This window comes from Volvox carteri (assembly GCF_000143455.1).
Source record: "Volvox carteri f. nagariensis unplaced genomic scaffold VOLCAscaffold_4, whole genome shotgun sequence".
Classification (NCBI taxonomy): domain Eukaryota; kingdom Viridiplantae; phylum Chlorophyta; class Chlorophyceae; order Chlamydomonadales; family Volvocaceae; genus Volvox; species Volvox carteri.
In genome coordinates this window covers 1933468-1948100 of record NW_003307547.1, presented here as the reverse complement: position 1 = coordinate 1948100, position 14633 = coordinate 1933468, and the positions used below count along the sequence as shown (strand labels likewise).

General features: G+C 54.7%; 1 protein-coding gene across 1 annotated transcript; it reads left to right on the top strand.

Annotated features, from left to right (window-relative positions):
* Nucleotides 1-45: 45 nt before the first annotated feature.
* On the top strand, nt 46-3703 carry VOLCADRAFT_87134 (uncharacterized protein; the record flags this gene model as incomplete). The annotated part of the gene is made up of 6 exons (XM_002946940.1): nt 46-94; nt 328-548; nt 804-1521; nt 1697-1849; nt 1917-2608; nt 2927-3703. 6 exons carry the CDS (start codon nt 46-48, stop codon nt 3701-3703), a joined length of 2610 nt encoding a protein of 869 aa, XP_002946986.1.
* Between the last annotated feature and the right edge of the window lie 10930 nt (nt 3704-14633).

The following is a 14633-nucleotide window of genomic DNA, read 5'->3' as shown; positions in this document are numbered from 1 at the left end:
CACTTGTGCAGCTTTGGGCGCTTTGGGCGCTTTGGGCGCTTTGCAATGACGGTTCTAGCTGATGATGATGGGCGTGGCTGCAAGGCGTCTGCAGGTGCGTGGCGAGATTCGCGCTCAGGGTCTACCACTCTACGGCGCTTTACCACAACGCTTGTGCCTTGGCGCTGGCGCTTTTGCATGTCTCAAGCGGATGCGATTGATGTTGTATCTTTTGTTAACAAGTTTTGGCTTTTCCGTGATGGCTCATCGTCGGGACTCTACGGACGGTCTCGTGCTTCGCGACTGCCCTCGGTTGACGGGCTTCTTGCGGTTGTTGCCTTACTGCAGATGCCAGCAATGCAGTACACGAAGACTCCGATCAGGCTGAGGCGCCCACTAACGCAGCGCCCACTGTTACACGCGTGCCACTTCACGGCCCCGTGGACACCTACGATGTCATGTGTGCGAAAGTGATTTTTGCGCTCTGCGGCAGCGTCTTTCCACATCCTCTTTTACTTGCTCAACAGTTACTTGGCATCGAAGATCAAGATTTTCCAGAGTTCCAGCTGGTGAGTGGTTAGAGGGAGAAGTGTTGTATTTCCTCGTCTAACTTCCTCCTTCAGGCTGCCTATCGCGCTGACAATGAAGTTCGAAGTGAAATTTTGTATGGATTACCATAGAGCGAAGGTTGCCTTTGACCAGGACTGCTGGGCACAGTTGGCAGCAGTCTTCGCCTCGGCAATCGCTCTACCCTGCGTGAAACTGGTATACGCTATCGACGCTAACCTGCGTTACATGTTCTTTTTCCCTTTACTACGTCACAGAGCGTCGCGGAGGCGGGCAACAACTGCGTAGATATTGTTGCAGCCTACCTTACAAACCTCCGTGTCATGCAACAGGAAGAGGATCCCAACCCCCCCGTCTCCCTCGCAATGATCCAGCCACGCCACGCTGCGACGGTTGCTTCCGTCGCAGCTAAAGCTCGTGACCTGTTGTCTGAGCTTGCACTCGCGCGCGCCACTGTAAAGCCCCGCAAGGCTCCCAAGAACAAAGCCATCGAGTCTGCGGCACGCGCAGCTGCGGCAGCCGCAGCCACGGCTGTCTCGTCCTCCAACCCAACCACCACAACAACCGCCACCAACTCCACATCCCAAATACCAAGCGCCGCTGGATCTACAAACAGCTCTATGTCTTCAAGCTCCACTTCAGAGACAAGCGCGACAAGCAGCGGCTGCAGCTCCAGTGTTAATGCAGACGTCCTGGTTTCGGAGTCGCCATCGGATGCGGCCATCAACGCCTATTGCTGTGAAATGGACGCTGATTACGGCGGATGCGAGACCCTGGCCGAAGACTCATCTGGAAGCAACAGCAGCTGCTACAGTGGCGGCGGTTACGAAGTGGGCGGCGGTCATCAGGACACGTCCAGGCTAGGTGACGCCGACGCACCTCGCACGGTACGGGAGGAGGAGGAGCGGTTGCTGTTCGCGCTGCAGGGCCCAGCGGCCGCGGAAACACTCAAAGTGGTTCGTGCGAAACCCGCAGGTAGGGTACTCTACTAGGTTGCTATCCCGTGAAACAACCCAAATCAGTATCCGGCCCCTGCACCTTTCAGAACTGTAGGAGCCTTGTATGTATGTCGGCGATGTTGTTGGCTTTTTGGTTCTTTTGGATGAATCGTATCTTATGGTGACTTCCCATGACCCCACCATCACCGCAGTCACCATCCTCGCAGTGCTCTTCTTCTTCTTCTTCTTCTTCTTCTTCTTCCTCTCGTTCCAGTGTCCAGCCGCAGTATGTGTACCACATCTTAGTAATTATCTCAACGCTGGGTTGAGATCCCTGATATGGAGATTGGATTACGGCAAGGGCGGTGTGCGTCGTAATCCCATTCACGCTGTCGTCCAATCGTCTTGTTGTACAATGTCGTCCTCCCGCAGGCGGCAAGACTACGGCGGCTGGTATTTCGCTGGCGGCGCCGTCACAGGATAGTCGCGCTGGGCCTTATGGTGGCGGGCCTGCGGCTAACAGCCAACAAACAACCACCTCAACCACCAACAGTCCCGGCAACCACCAATCTAACCACCACACGGCTAACAACATTCAGAGCCCAGCCATGTCCAACAATAACAGCCAACCCTCTACCCCAACCAACAACGGCAACGCCGCGTCCGCGACTGCCGTACACTCGACCCACGCCGCTGTCGCGCCCGGTGCCTCCTCCGTCGGCTCCTCAAGCTGCGTTAGCGCGGCCGCCGCCGCCGCCACTGCAGCGAGCAGCAGCCCGCGGGCATCTGCCCCGCCGCCTCCACCTCCCATCCGTTCAGCCTCCACCGCGGCTCAGTTCGCCATTGGGCAGGGCTCCAGCCCCACGGCCGCCGGTAGCGGCAACGGTAGCGGAAGCCAGGTAGCACCTCCGCAACGCCGCAGTCAGGAAATCAGTAGTGGCAATAGCCACGGTGGGGCTGCGGGACGTGGAGCTGGCAGCAGCCATTCAGGCTCGGCGCTGCATACGGCACTCTCCTGCCCCGTCAGTGGATTGCAAGACGCGCTGGCCTCGACGGGGGCGGCGGCAGTAACGGTGCCGGCCTTGGGCTCCCCGCTGCCCGGCGCTGTCGCCGGCCATCTAAACGTCAGCAGCGGCGTCCACGCAAGCAACTTACCTGGCGAGGTATCGAACAACCACCACAACGGTATCAACGGAAACAACCAGGGCCAAGGCCATGGACGGAGCCAGCGGAGGAGTGGCGGCCAGCAGAATAATGCGGCGGCGGCGGCGGGGAGCGTTAACGGACGAGTTGGCGGAGGTGGTGGCGGCGGAGGTAGCAGGCGGAATAATGGTGGCGGCGGCGGCGGCGGCGGCGGCGCCTCGGGGCCCGTGGGCGGTAGCTGCAGTGCACGTGCGGCGCCCTCCACGTCACCTGCTTCAATACAACACCTTCATGAACAGCAACAGCACCAGCAACAACAGCAGCAGCAACAGCAGCAGCTTGCCGTCGCGCATCTGCTAGGTCTTCGTGCTTCGTACGGCAACAACACGTACGGAAATTTGGTCGCGCTCCAGGGCGCCGCTCTCGTCAACGCGGCGGCAGCCGCGGTGGCCGCTGGCGGCTTAGCACCCTTTGCCGGCGCCGCCAGCCCCTCCGCCAGTGCCGCTGCTACTGGCCGCATGGATGCCTTGAACCCACTGAACTCTGTTGCCGCCACGACTGCGGCGCTCGAGCTGGCGGCGGCGCAGCAGGCGCTTAGTGCTGCCGCTGCCAACGGCATGCACCATTTGAACTCCCACATGGGGTTTGGAGCAGCGGCCGCTGCGGCGGCGGCGGCGGCGGCGGCCGCCGGATTTGGCGGTCAAGCCGCCGCCATGCAAGCCGCCGGCCTCGCCTCGAGCCAGTTCCAGTTGGGATCTCCGAGTCAGTTGAGTGGTTCCGGAGCCCCCGGTTTGGGTGGTTTAACTTCGGCCGCGGCGGCAGCGGCGTTGATGCAGCAGCACCACCACAATCACCATCACCACCACCAACAGCCGCATCATCAGCAGCACAGCCATCAGCAGCAACAGCACGCGGCCGCGGCGGCAGCGGCGGCGGCGCTGCTGCAAAGCGGCGGCTGTGGTGGGCTGTTCATGGCGGCAGCGGCGGATTCCATGAAGGGCGCAGCGGGGGCGGCTGCTGCGGATTGGGGTGACATGTTTCTCCAAGCTCAGCTGGCAGCTACAGGATCTCTGTAACTTGTGTAACTACTACAAAAGAAAAGCAAGAGGGGAGTTTTCTTTTTGTGTCTGCTCCAACTGCCACCAACCGCGAACAGCTGAAGGCTACCTCACTCTCCAGGAGCAGGAATTGTCGCTCTCCCCGCCACATGCTGATGTGCGCGTCACAGGCTGTGGCCGCTGATGGGCGCTTGCGCATGCCGAAAACGCGCCGACGCGGCAGGCGGCTGTTACATTCTACTTTTCCTTCTACTTCTCCCCTCCTCCTGCCACTGCCACGCTGCGAGGCACATCTTGTGAGGTGAGGTGTGGAAGTGAAGGGGATACACTGGCGTCGGTGGCGACGTCGGCGCACAGCCGTAACACACACACGTTCGTGACACGGAAGAGCTGAGCGCACATTCGTACTGTGGCAGCGATGCTGTACGGCAAAGCCATTCAGTTCATTAAGATGGCTTTTCCTTGAGAGGTAATGTCTGCACGGTGATGCCACAGAGGTGCAACGACGCCACCTTTCGTTCAGTGCCGTGGTGTGTGGAGGAGGGGGTCAGACAGACTGCCGGGGATGCCGATATGTCGTCAACGGCGGTATCAACGGAAGTCATTAACGAAAATCGACGTCCTAAGGTCGCCTTTAACCGGAAGCGGCGGCGGCGATTTCCTTTTGGCAATTGGAGAATCTTATTCTCTACTTCAAAACTCACTTACCTTGGGAAGGGAAGGGAAGGGAAGTAAGGGAATGCATGTAGGGAGTGGAGGGTAGCGCCAGCGCCAGCGCTTGCTCGCATATGGAGATTCAGGTTTAAATCCAGATCCAGATTGGCATTCAGAGATAGAGCAGGGATGGTAGGAGGGAAGTCACTTGTCGAGTATGGGCATGCGGCATCTCTGAAAGATGGCCCCGGGGTGGGTTCCGGAGCCGTTGAGGAGGAGGAGGGTATTTGATGTGCTGCCGGTCCGAATGGGTGTGGGGGGGGGGAAGAGGAGGAGGAAGGAAAATTGGGTGGGTGGGGGCCCTCATCCCTCCCCATATGCCTACCGCCCTCCTCACACTCCCTCTCCCTTTAAAATTGTGTCAGCTGTGTCGGCTGACCAGAGCACTTTCGCAGCTTCTGAGGGTCGCGCATGCGGAGGCTTGCCTACCATATTTCTGTCCAGTGTGCGTGTGTGTGTGCGTGTGTGTGTGCGTGTGTGTGTGCGTGTGTGTGTGTGTGCCTGTGTATGCGCGTATGATGCGCGTATGAAACTGCTGTCGGTCGCGAGGTGTTGGCGCGTTGTGTTTTCTGTAGGAGGTGTTCAAGTGCGAGGGCGCGTGTTCGGGCGGTTCTGTCTGTACGGCAAGTACGGCGAACGTGGCGATTGAGGAAGCAGAGACGATGTGATATGATATGATATGATGCGACGTGGATGTACGGAGGTGTGTTTGCTGTACGGATGTGGCCGCGTTCCATCAATTACCCGCGTCCTTTTTTGGGGATCAGCGAGTTTTTTGCGGTCAGTCGTAGTTTTGTGTGTGGGCCAGTTTTGTTTCTCGGTGTCGCAATGCTCCAGTGCTCTCAGAAGGTCGCCAATTGTTTGAGATCGTCATATTACATACATACATACATACATATCCAAGCCCACGGTCCGAGCCCCTACCCCCTTATTTTCCTTTTCTGTACCTCACCCTCTTTATCCATCTTTTCTCTTTCCTTTCATGTCGCCTCTGCCGTCCAAATGTCGCCACATCTCGTGGTGCGTTTTCGGAGAGGGGATGTACGAGTGTTGTACGGGTGTACGACGCAAGGAGGAAAGAGCAGGGGAGGAAGGAAAGAGCTAGGGAGCGGGGGGGGGTTAGGAAGGGAAGGATTCCCAGACGGAGCGAGTTGTGCAGTCCAGGGAGGCGGTCCGGTGCGGGCTTATGTTTGGAGGGCAGGTGGGGGGGGGCGGAGCTCGCGTGCTTTCGCCAGCGGCAGCAATATACCAGCTGCACTGCAACTCGGCTCGGAGCACGTTGCTTCGTCGAGCCGTAAGCAAAAGCGGTGTGCTTTCCATTTGCGTATTTTCATCAAATAGTACGGTAATAGTAGTCGTCCAGTTTGCTGCGTTTTGAAGGAAGGAGGAGAAGGAAAAGGATTTTGGAAAATCAGACGTACCACCACTCGTCAATACGCATTGCCCACCTAACGAGGGCTTAATCAGGATCGGAAGATATGATTCTGATGCCCATAAGGTCGGCATTTTTGTGTACGACAGGATATGATGCCGTACACTCGTACGCGTGTACGTCATGTGCCCACTCGTGTCGTCGACCCCAGAGAGAGCTTATAACGGTTTTTGGGGGCACAGTAGCTGTAGTCTCTGCGACTGCGGCTGCCAACGGCTTGACATTGGCGGTACTATCCACCACCATCCACCACCATCACCATCACCACCACCCCGGCTGCCAACCACTATTTTCAAGGTTTTTTACCATCTCCCCACAACTAAACACGGGCAACTTTCCGTCCGCCGCACACTGATACTAGTAACGACAACGACACCGCTTTGTCATGAAGCAAACGGCCGGAAAGGCTCTTTTTACTAGTATCTTTTGAAATATATCTGTGTGTGCTTCTTGTACGTGGAAAAAGTTTTCGTCAATATGTTTCTACGGAGTGAAAATGTCTCTCCTGTCTCTCCACCCCCCGAGGTATGTTCAGCGCGGTGAGGTCGGGTTGCAGACCAATTTATGCCGGTTGCGCGTTTGTGTGTATGTATGTGTGTATGTATGTGTGTGTGCAAATGGAGATGGGCAATGCGCGGATGGTGGCGGCTTTATTGGGAGTTGCCGGTACGGCAGCCACATTCGGGTTGGTGCCGTACAAAGTTCTGGAAGCATTTATGTCCGAATTACCGGCCCGGGCGGTGAGCGCGCTTGGTTGGTGGTTGCACGCATATGTATGCTTTGCCTTGTCGCCGACCGAACCGCCGGTTTTCATGTATGCCAGTATGTCGGTAGTTGGTAGTTGGTGGTATGCGAGGGAGGCCCCTGGCTTAGCTGTGGGAGCTTATTGGGTTTCGGAGCGAGTTTGAGACGATGAACGGACGCTTGAAGGAGTGGAGGAAAAAAGTGGGAGAGAAACAACAACGGGAGAGAAGAACAAAAGCGGTAAGGCGCAAGTGAGGTGTTGGATAGCAGGAGAGGAGAGAGGCTGTGGCAATGACGAGCCCGCGCCAACGTATGTACGGCACCGTTTGTGGTACTGTTGGGCGGTCCCGACATTCGTCACGACTCTCGCTTCGTCGTTCTGATCTTCCCTCCCTTTGGTTCGGTTGGAGGTTGGAGGTTTGGAGGTTAGGCGAGTTGGTTAGTCGGAGCGGTGGGAAGTAACGGAGAGGTGTTGAAAGGGGAGGGACTCCTGCATCGCCTTCGCGCTGAGCTGGCGTTCAGTTGGTAAGAGGTATACGAAGGTGGTTAACTGGTTGGTTGGTTGGTTGGTTGGAAACTCCTTTACCCCTTAGTCCGACGGGTCATGTCCCTCACGTATTGGTGAATGGCCATGGCTGACCGTGAAATGAGGGCGGGGGTAAAATAAGGAGAGATAGCGTGCTGGCTGACGTGGTGTCTGGCTGTGTGAGTTTGCGGCGCATTGGTGCTGGCATGTAGGAAACGAGACGGCCGACGGTGGGTTCTGCGTTCCCGATCTCCTCCCTCATCTCCCGATGTTTTGTCCTACATGCCTGCTGATGGCCAAACCTCCGCTTTTTCCTCCTCCGCCCCATCCCATTCGGTGTGGCTGTGGCAGCAACCTGGCGCGTTGTGGTGTGGTGTGGTGTGGTGTGGTGTGGTGTGGCGTCGTCTGTGTACCGAGGCAGCATGATGCGATGTGTCCTAATTTGAAAAGATGTGTGTTTTTATATAGGGGGTAAGAGGGTCGGCATGTAGGCAGCATGATGCGACGCACGCACGTAGGCATGTATGTATGTCCTTTTGCGCTTACTGCAAAAATGTGTCCCCGCGTGTTTCGGAGCTCGTATGGTTTTCTTTGGGGTGTGTGTGTGTAAGGAGTGTGTAGAGGCTCTCTAGAGGCTCTCTAGCTTGGCCGGTCTGTGAAGTTCAGGGTGGCCCATTGTTAATGACCGCGGAGGGGAGCCGAAAAGATGTCGTAGAGGAGAAGCTTTGGGAGAGGCGAAGAGGCGTGTGTACGGGGATGCCGTACGAGGCGAAGAGGCGTGTTGAGACGAGGCGAAGGACAACGTGGAGGAGGATGCTGTATATGTGATGTGATGTCATGCCATGTACTGCAAACGGACAGGATTGCAATGCAATGCGAGAGAGATGGAGGTGAGGCGACGATATTACGGAGACGGAGGCGAAGCGGTGATCGGGATATATATCGATATCACGCTGCCAAACGGGAGATGTCACAGGTTGGTTTCTTTAATGTTTGGGTGTTTTGAAAACCCTAAGGAATCGTGTCCAGTCGTGTCGTAACTATACAAATAAATGCCGTACGATGTGTGTGCGAGTGCGTGCGTGCGTGTGTGTGTATGCATGCGCGATTTTGGCGCAGAGAGAGCAGGAGAGGTGGAAGAACGGCGCGCGGGCGCACGCCCGCACTTGCGCCCGGTGCGCAGCTTTCACGGACCTGCTTCGTTGTGCTTCTTTGCTGTTCTTCCGGGGGCACAGAAGCGCGGGGCACATCGGTTGAGGATGGGATGGGATGGGATGGGAGGAAAAGCCAACCGCCAGTAGCACACCGTCACCGGGCTGCTAAGCCATTTTCCGCGGGGCCGAGGCTGTGGCTGTGGCTGTCCGCGCAGCTCACTGTGCAGTGCTCATAACGACAGATCAACAAAAAGAGAAGACGAAGATGACAGTGTGTGGGGCGATATTGTTGGTATACTATGCGTTAAGAAGATATGGTTAATGCCACGCTTCTCTCCGTACACTGGCCCCTCGTGATGTCGTACACTGGCCTGGTGGTGATGTCGTACGCATTGGTGAGGGGGGTGGTGTGGCGTGTCTCAACGAAAGCTAAAGCGGTCTAGGAGGACCTCTGTTCTCAGGAGGAAGCCGTCTGAGGGCGGCTTCTAGCTTTATTTTTGGGAACACCCCCCAACACCCATGCACTTCAGAACACATCAGGTTCCGCCTCAATTTTGTGTTACACTTGAGCTGAGAGGCAGAGTTATTCATTAATGAGGGTAATATTGCCGCTGCAGGGTTGCAGAAAGAAAAAGACGCTTGGTGCTCCGTGGGACGCGGTGGCATTTTGAGCTGCGGCTGCGGCGAATCATTTCACACATGTATGTGCCCGTGATGCGGTGCCGGCCTAGTGGCTAATTGGTTCCTATCTCACTTGCTTTTAGTGACTACAAACAATACCGCTACTGTGTAGCTTTCAGTACTGTGTTGGTGTGTGTAGAAGAGAAAGTGTATGTGTGTGTTGGGGGGGCGGGGTTTCCTTGGTGGCTACAGGGTCTTAGTTCGATGGTTGCGGGTACTTTGTGTGTCTGTTTGTCTGTCTGTGTACGATCTGTGTCTTGATTGCCAGTGACGGACCTGGGGCTGATTCGAGTCGAGTCTGGATGTGGGGCGGGGCGGGGCTCTCTACTTGGGGTGCAGCAAAAAAAGAGATGATGGAATGGGGTGAGGATCGCGCATTTCATGATGATGATGATGATGATGGATAATAATGTTGAATGAAAGCTCTCCTTAAGGGTACGGCGCGTGATGTCTGAACGATGGCAAGGTATGTTTTTATGGTCCTACGTGGGGTAACACGAAGTAAGTGCGGAGGGGTGTAAGGAGCATGATGAGGAGCAGGAGTTGGCCGGCGGCCAACTGTATGTGTTCCCTGTATGTGAGAAAAATGGTGTTCAGACACCCATCTGCATATCGCAACCTGCCGTCGGATGATTCGGCGTACAGCGTCCGTTTGCAAACGGTTGTGCGGTTATAATAGTCGTCGCGATACATGGCGCGACGGATGAGCTAATGCCCTTTTGCCCCAATTTTCCCAGTGCACATAAACGAGTTTCGTTTTCGTCGTCTTGCGCGTTTATTAGTTTGCGTTGCGTTTTTCATTGAATCTGAAAACGCTTACAGTTTAAGTGGCGACCGGTTTGCAGCTTGCGCTGCCGGAAGTCCGCAAAGCTTCTCGCGTAGTGTTGTATGGTATTGAACGGCGAGTAGTACGATATCGTACGCCATGACGGATCCCGCTCCAAGTCCAGCGGGTATAGAGGTGCTTAGAGAAGCTGTTTAATCGCTCGCCGGCCGTTTTGAGCGAGTTTTTTTTGCAGAATATTGTCATACGTACGAGTAGTATGCGGATGCGAGTTATGAACTTCGAGGGTCGTATTTCTTCGTGTTCCTTCCAGTCCGGTACAAAACATTGCGACCGCGATTTTGTTTGACGGGCTGACGACGTTGGTTGGTTGGCTGTGATGACGGTCTTCTGCGGTGCTTCGGGTGAGGTGAGTGACAAGGCCCTCTGGCGGGCAAGGTGCTTTGATTAGCACACCGGTTTCGCATTTTTTTGCGAGAAAATGGTCGAAATGGTGTCTGTAGCAATAGTCGTGGTCGTGGTAATTGTATTGTCAGTGTTGCGAGTGAGTAGAGAAAAGCTTTCCAGGCAGAGTTTAAGCAAAGTTCCATTATGCAGCTCATGCGCATGTTACTGGAGCTGTTTTTGTCGCTGGTCGCGGCACATCTTTTACAACGTTATGCCCTTTTTTGAGTGTTGTGTAGAGTGTTGTATTTTTCAGATGTCCACTTTCATTATCACCTTCATCATCACCACCACTGTATTCGTTTTTACTTTAGGGCACACCCGCGAAGACAAGATGTTATTGGCTGGAGGTCGTCGGGTTCACCTGCGTGCCATTTTGTTCGTTGTATGGTTCCTTATGCGGTAAGGGTGCTGCTGCTGCTGCTCCTGCTGCTCCTGCTGCTGGTACTTGCTGCTGTCTAGAGGTGGGGTGAGACGAGTCTGCCCGCGTTCGCACGTTCGGGGTATGGCCATCGAATCTTGGATTGTGTGTTGCCCATGACGAGTGTTATTATGCGGGGTGACGATGGCGGTATCGGCTGTGGTGTTTTCGGGGGTTGATGATCCTGATGTCCTGATGAGAAGGATCAGTAGGATGACGATGATGGTGATTGTGGTGGTAGTGGGCGGTCGTATTTGCGCTGGAGAGAGGATCGTGTGATGGTGCGAGTGGTCGGGATGATGGTGCAACCAAGGAAGTCGATCGATCCTGAAGCTTGCTGCGATCGCAGCGACATACCATGGAGAGCTTTATTGCTGCGATGCTGCCTACTACAACACATGTCTAAAAAAAGGAAAGCGTCATGCACGCTCTAAAAAAAGGAAAGCGTCATGCACGCTCGGCAATACTAGGCCGAAAGCGACTTTTGCACCCCCAACCCTTTTCCCCGCGTTAATGCGCAAGGGAGCACTGAGCTCTGCGCGCTGCGCAGTGGATTGCTGTGCAGTGCGTTTTCTGTAATTTTGCTTGCTTGCTTGCTTTGCTATGCTACGCACCTAACGCACAGGTACTGTGCCGTATTGTGTACTGTTGTGGTGTGCTGTTGCGTTGCGTTGTAGCTTTGTTACAGCCTCTGTGCCAGGGGGCGTATCTTCTCTCCCACGAGGGGCGGTGTCATGTAGCATCATAGGTATCCTCGAGTCGTCGTCGTCGTCGCCGTCATCGTTCACCGTTGTTAAGGAGTGGAGTGGAATGGAATGGATACACCAGTCTTTGGCTGTTTGGCGCTTTGGCATCATTGCTACCGCAGTTAAGGAAGGTGGTGGTGGTGGTGGTGGTGGTGGTGGTGACAGCGGCTGTATGTGAATAGCGGCACGTGCCCTGGGGATGGCGATGGTGATGATTGTGACCGGCGTAACGAGACCGGCGATGACGATGGTCATGCGTCCCGCCCTCCTCGCCATCCCGGTTGTGGGTGCGGACCTACGCGACCTATACGAGTGTGTGTGGTTGTTGTATATATGCATGCATGTATGTATGTATGATTGTGTTCATGCTGGAGAGGCGGCCCCAACGCTTTGGAACGCACCGTGAAGGGCAGATCAGCAAGCGGTGTGTTGCGCTACCGGGCAACGCGGCCAGGGGGGTTTGAGGAAATTTAAGGTGGCGAACGTTGAAGGTGGTGGTGATGTCCGGTTCATCTATCTACACCGCATTTGCGTTGCTTTTCTGCGATTCGTCACTGAACAAGGGGATGTTGTGCATTTCTGCTGCTGCTGCTGCTGCTGCTGCATAGCCACAGCCACAACCACAACCACACACCTAATGGCGAGAGGAGAAAGTCGGTAATCGTTCGCTCGTTGTTCGTTTGTTTTTTCTCACGAAACTGATGTTTTATTATCCTAAATCCTAAGAGAAGGGTTTCAAGCCCAATACACAGACGCCGCCTAGGTCCATATGGACCAGAAGTGGAAGTGAAGAAAGCGAGACACACAGTGTGCTCCATTCCACATTGGTGCTGCTGCTGCCAAGTGTACAGGATGATACCGGTCAGAGCAAAACCAGGTCGCGACTGCTGCTCCATGACTGTCTGCTCCATGACTGTCTGCTCCATGACCGGAAGTTGGTGATTTGCCCCCGCGCCGCTGCCTCCTCTATCTTTCCAACCTGCCGTCATTTTGAGAAAAATTGCGGCGCCGTCGAAACGGTGAGAAATATGTATGTATGTATGTGCGTGTGTTCGATGGTAGAGCGAGCTCGCAACACGTTTGGGGCCTCTAGGCGTGCTGCCTAAGGGCTGCTGCTACATATGTATTTCTGCTGCTGTTGCTGCTGTTGGCATTAAGCAGCGGCGTGTATAGCCAACGCTTACGCACTCTTTTGTTGAAGGGAGAGGAGGGAGGCTGTTATGAATGGGGGGGCACCTTTTGGGTGCCACCTAAGGGGCTTGGGGGTTCCTGGGAAGGGGGGCGAGGCTTAAGCGGACGGCTTTTGTGTCGAGGGAATCGGCGACGGTTAAAGAGATCTTGACGGTTGACGGAAGGCCGGGGAGGGAGATTTTGCATGAGAATTTCCCTTTCGATGGGTAAGGCGGGCGGGCGGGTAATGTTGGGGGCAGGCATTCCTATTGGATCTCTCACATTTTGTCATACATACACATACACGGAATGCGGGGACGGGGGTAGGACAGCAGGCAGCTATAATATGGAAAGCTGTACGCATGCGACGTGTACGTGTGTACGTGCACTTGGTCGCGCTGACGTATGGGCGAGTGTACGGGTGTACGACGATGTTGACAGCTGTGTATTTCTCTCCCTGGAGTGTATGAGCTACATGAGGTGTGGTATTTCGCGCATTCCGGCGCGGCGTTACACTTTTTCTTCGGGTTCACTCGCTTGTTTCGGCGCATCGGAGCATCAACCGTTCGATTGGCGGCGCTCTGGCATGTCGTGCGGGTGTGCTCACTGGTGGACGGACAGTCGCCAGGACTGGGGCGATGTAAGGGAACTGTGTTTTATTTCGTTTCTTCGAGGGGATGCCGTGTAGTGGTTTTTCCTGAATTAGCCGTCGTTAGCAATAAATTAAGCGCAATATCGAAGCCGGGGCACGTTTATGACTCTCATCATTTGGCAAAAGCCAACGCCCGCGGCGGTGCTGTGGAGTGCGAGTATGTTGTCGGAGCTTTAGCAGAGTCTTATTAGCCTAAACCTTTGTTTTTACGCAACAACGCGAGTGGGAAATGTGGCCGTGTTCCCACTGCGCGAGCTGTTGCTCGTTCCTTGCCCAAAGGTGATGCGTTATTAGTAGTTGTTTCTCGCTTTGCTTTGCTTTCATTCGCAGGAGGTGCTTTGCCCGTTGGGCCGGAAATTAAGCTCCCAAAATTTTATTGGCTTAACATCATCATATATGCATGTCTGTCCAAGTTTATTACATTGCGGCGGTGGCGGCTGTGGCTGCTGGTGCCGCTGCTGCTGCCCCTGCAGCGGCGGGGCCTGGGCGAGGGCGGCTGTTGCTGCGGCTTTTTACTGCAATATTCACAATAGGTGAAAAAACGTATGCCCCCTGGCCCTATCCTGTTGCGTTTCGTGAGACGAACGTTTTTGTTACCCAACGCTAAAATCTGTCGTACGTTCCAATTGTATTGTGCGTGGCGGTGTATCGTCATCATATATATACATACATATATATGCGTCAAATGAAACAAACGACCACAGGCTAAATTATCACATTGAATGTAACAAAAGAATAATCACAAAAGAATGAGAGCAATGGTGCGGAGCTGTACACGATTGAGTGGTGTGATGGAGTCAATCAGATGGCATTAGATGGCAAAATGAGCCAATCGCCAGCAATTAACCTCTTACCGGCAGAGCGCATCCTGCCAGCTATCGATTATTTACATGAATGGCGCACGTCGGATACACCACAGACTGACTGACCGAAACTGCACATCCTGGCCACACATCCTGGCCACGAAGTGGAGTACACGCCCATATGGCTGTAGATTGCAAAAACACATGTCCAGTTTTCTTGTTTCCTATCTAAGAAATCTAAACACTTACATACAACTAACAACGCCGTTCTCAACTTCTAGCAACGCCTAGCAGCATTTAGATGCACTCTTCTTGCCTCTCATCTGCAGATAAGTGAAATGAGAAATCCTACGGTACCCCAGGTTTCCAAGGTCTTACCGGTCTACCGGTGTAATGTTATTCTACACAGACAGAAAAGTCGAAACAAAGGCGGGAAAAAGTCACTCGAGCAAAAGGTCATGCGCATCCATACAGTGACAGCCCAAACACAGCACTACATTGCACCGCTCGAGTCAAAGCAAGGTTGGTAGCAGCCAGATTTTAGGTGATGCCACTCAAACGCGCCTTCCGTACGGATGCAGTGGATGCTGGATACAGCGGAGCGTCGTCATCGCACGCTGTCCTCCTTTAATACCGCCGCCAAGGGGCGGCGGCAAAGGCGGCGGCGGCTGCGGCCA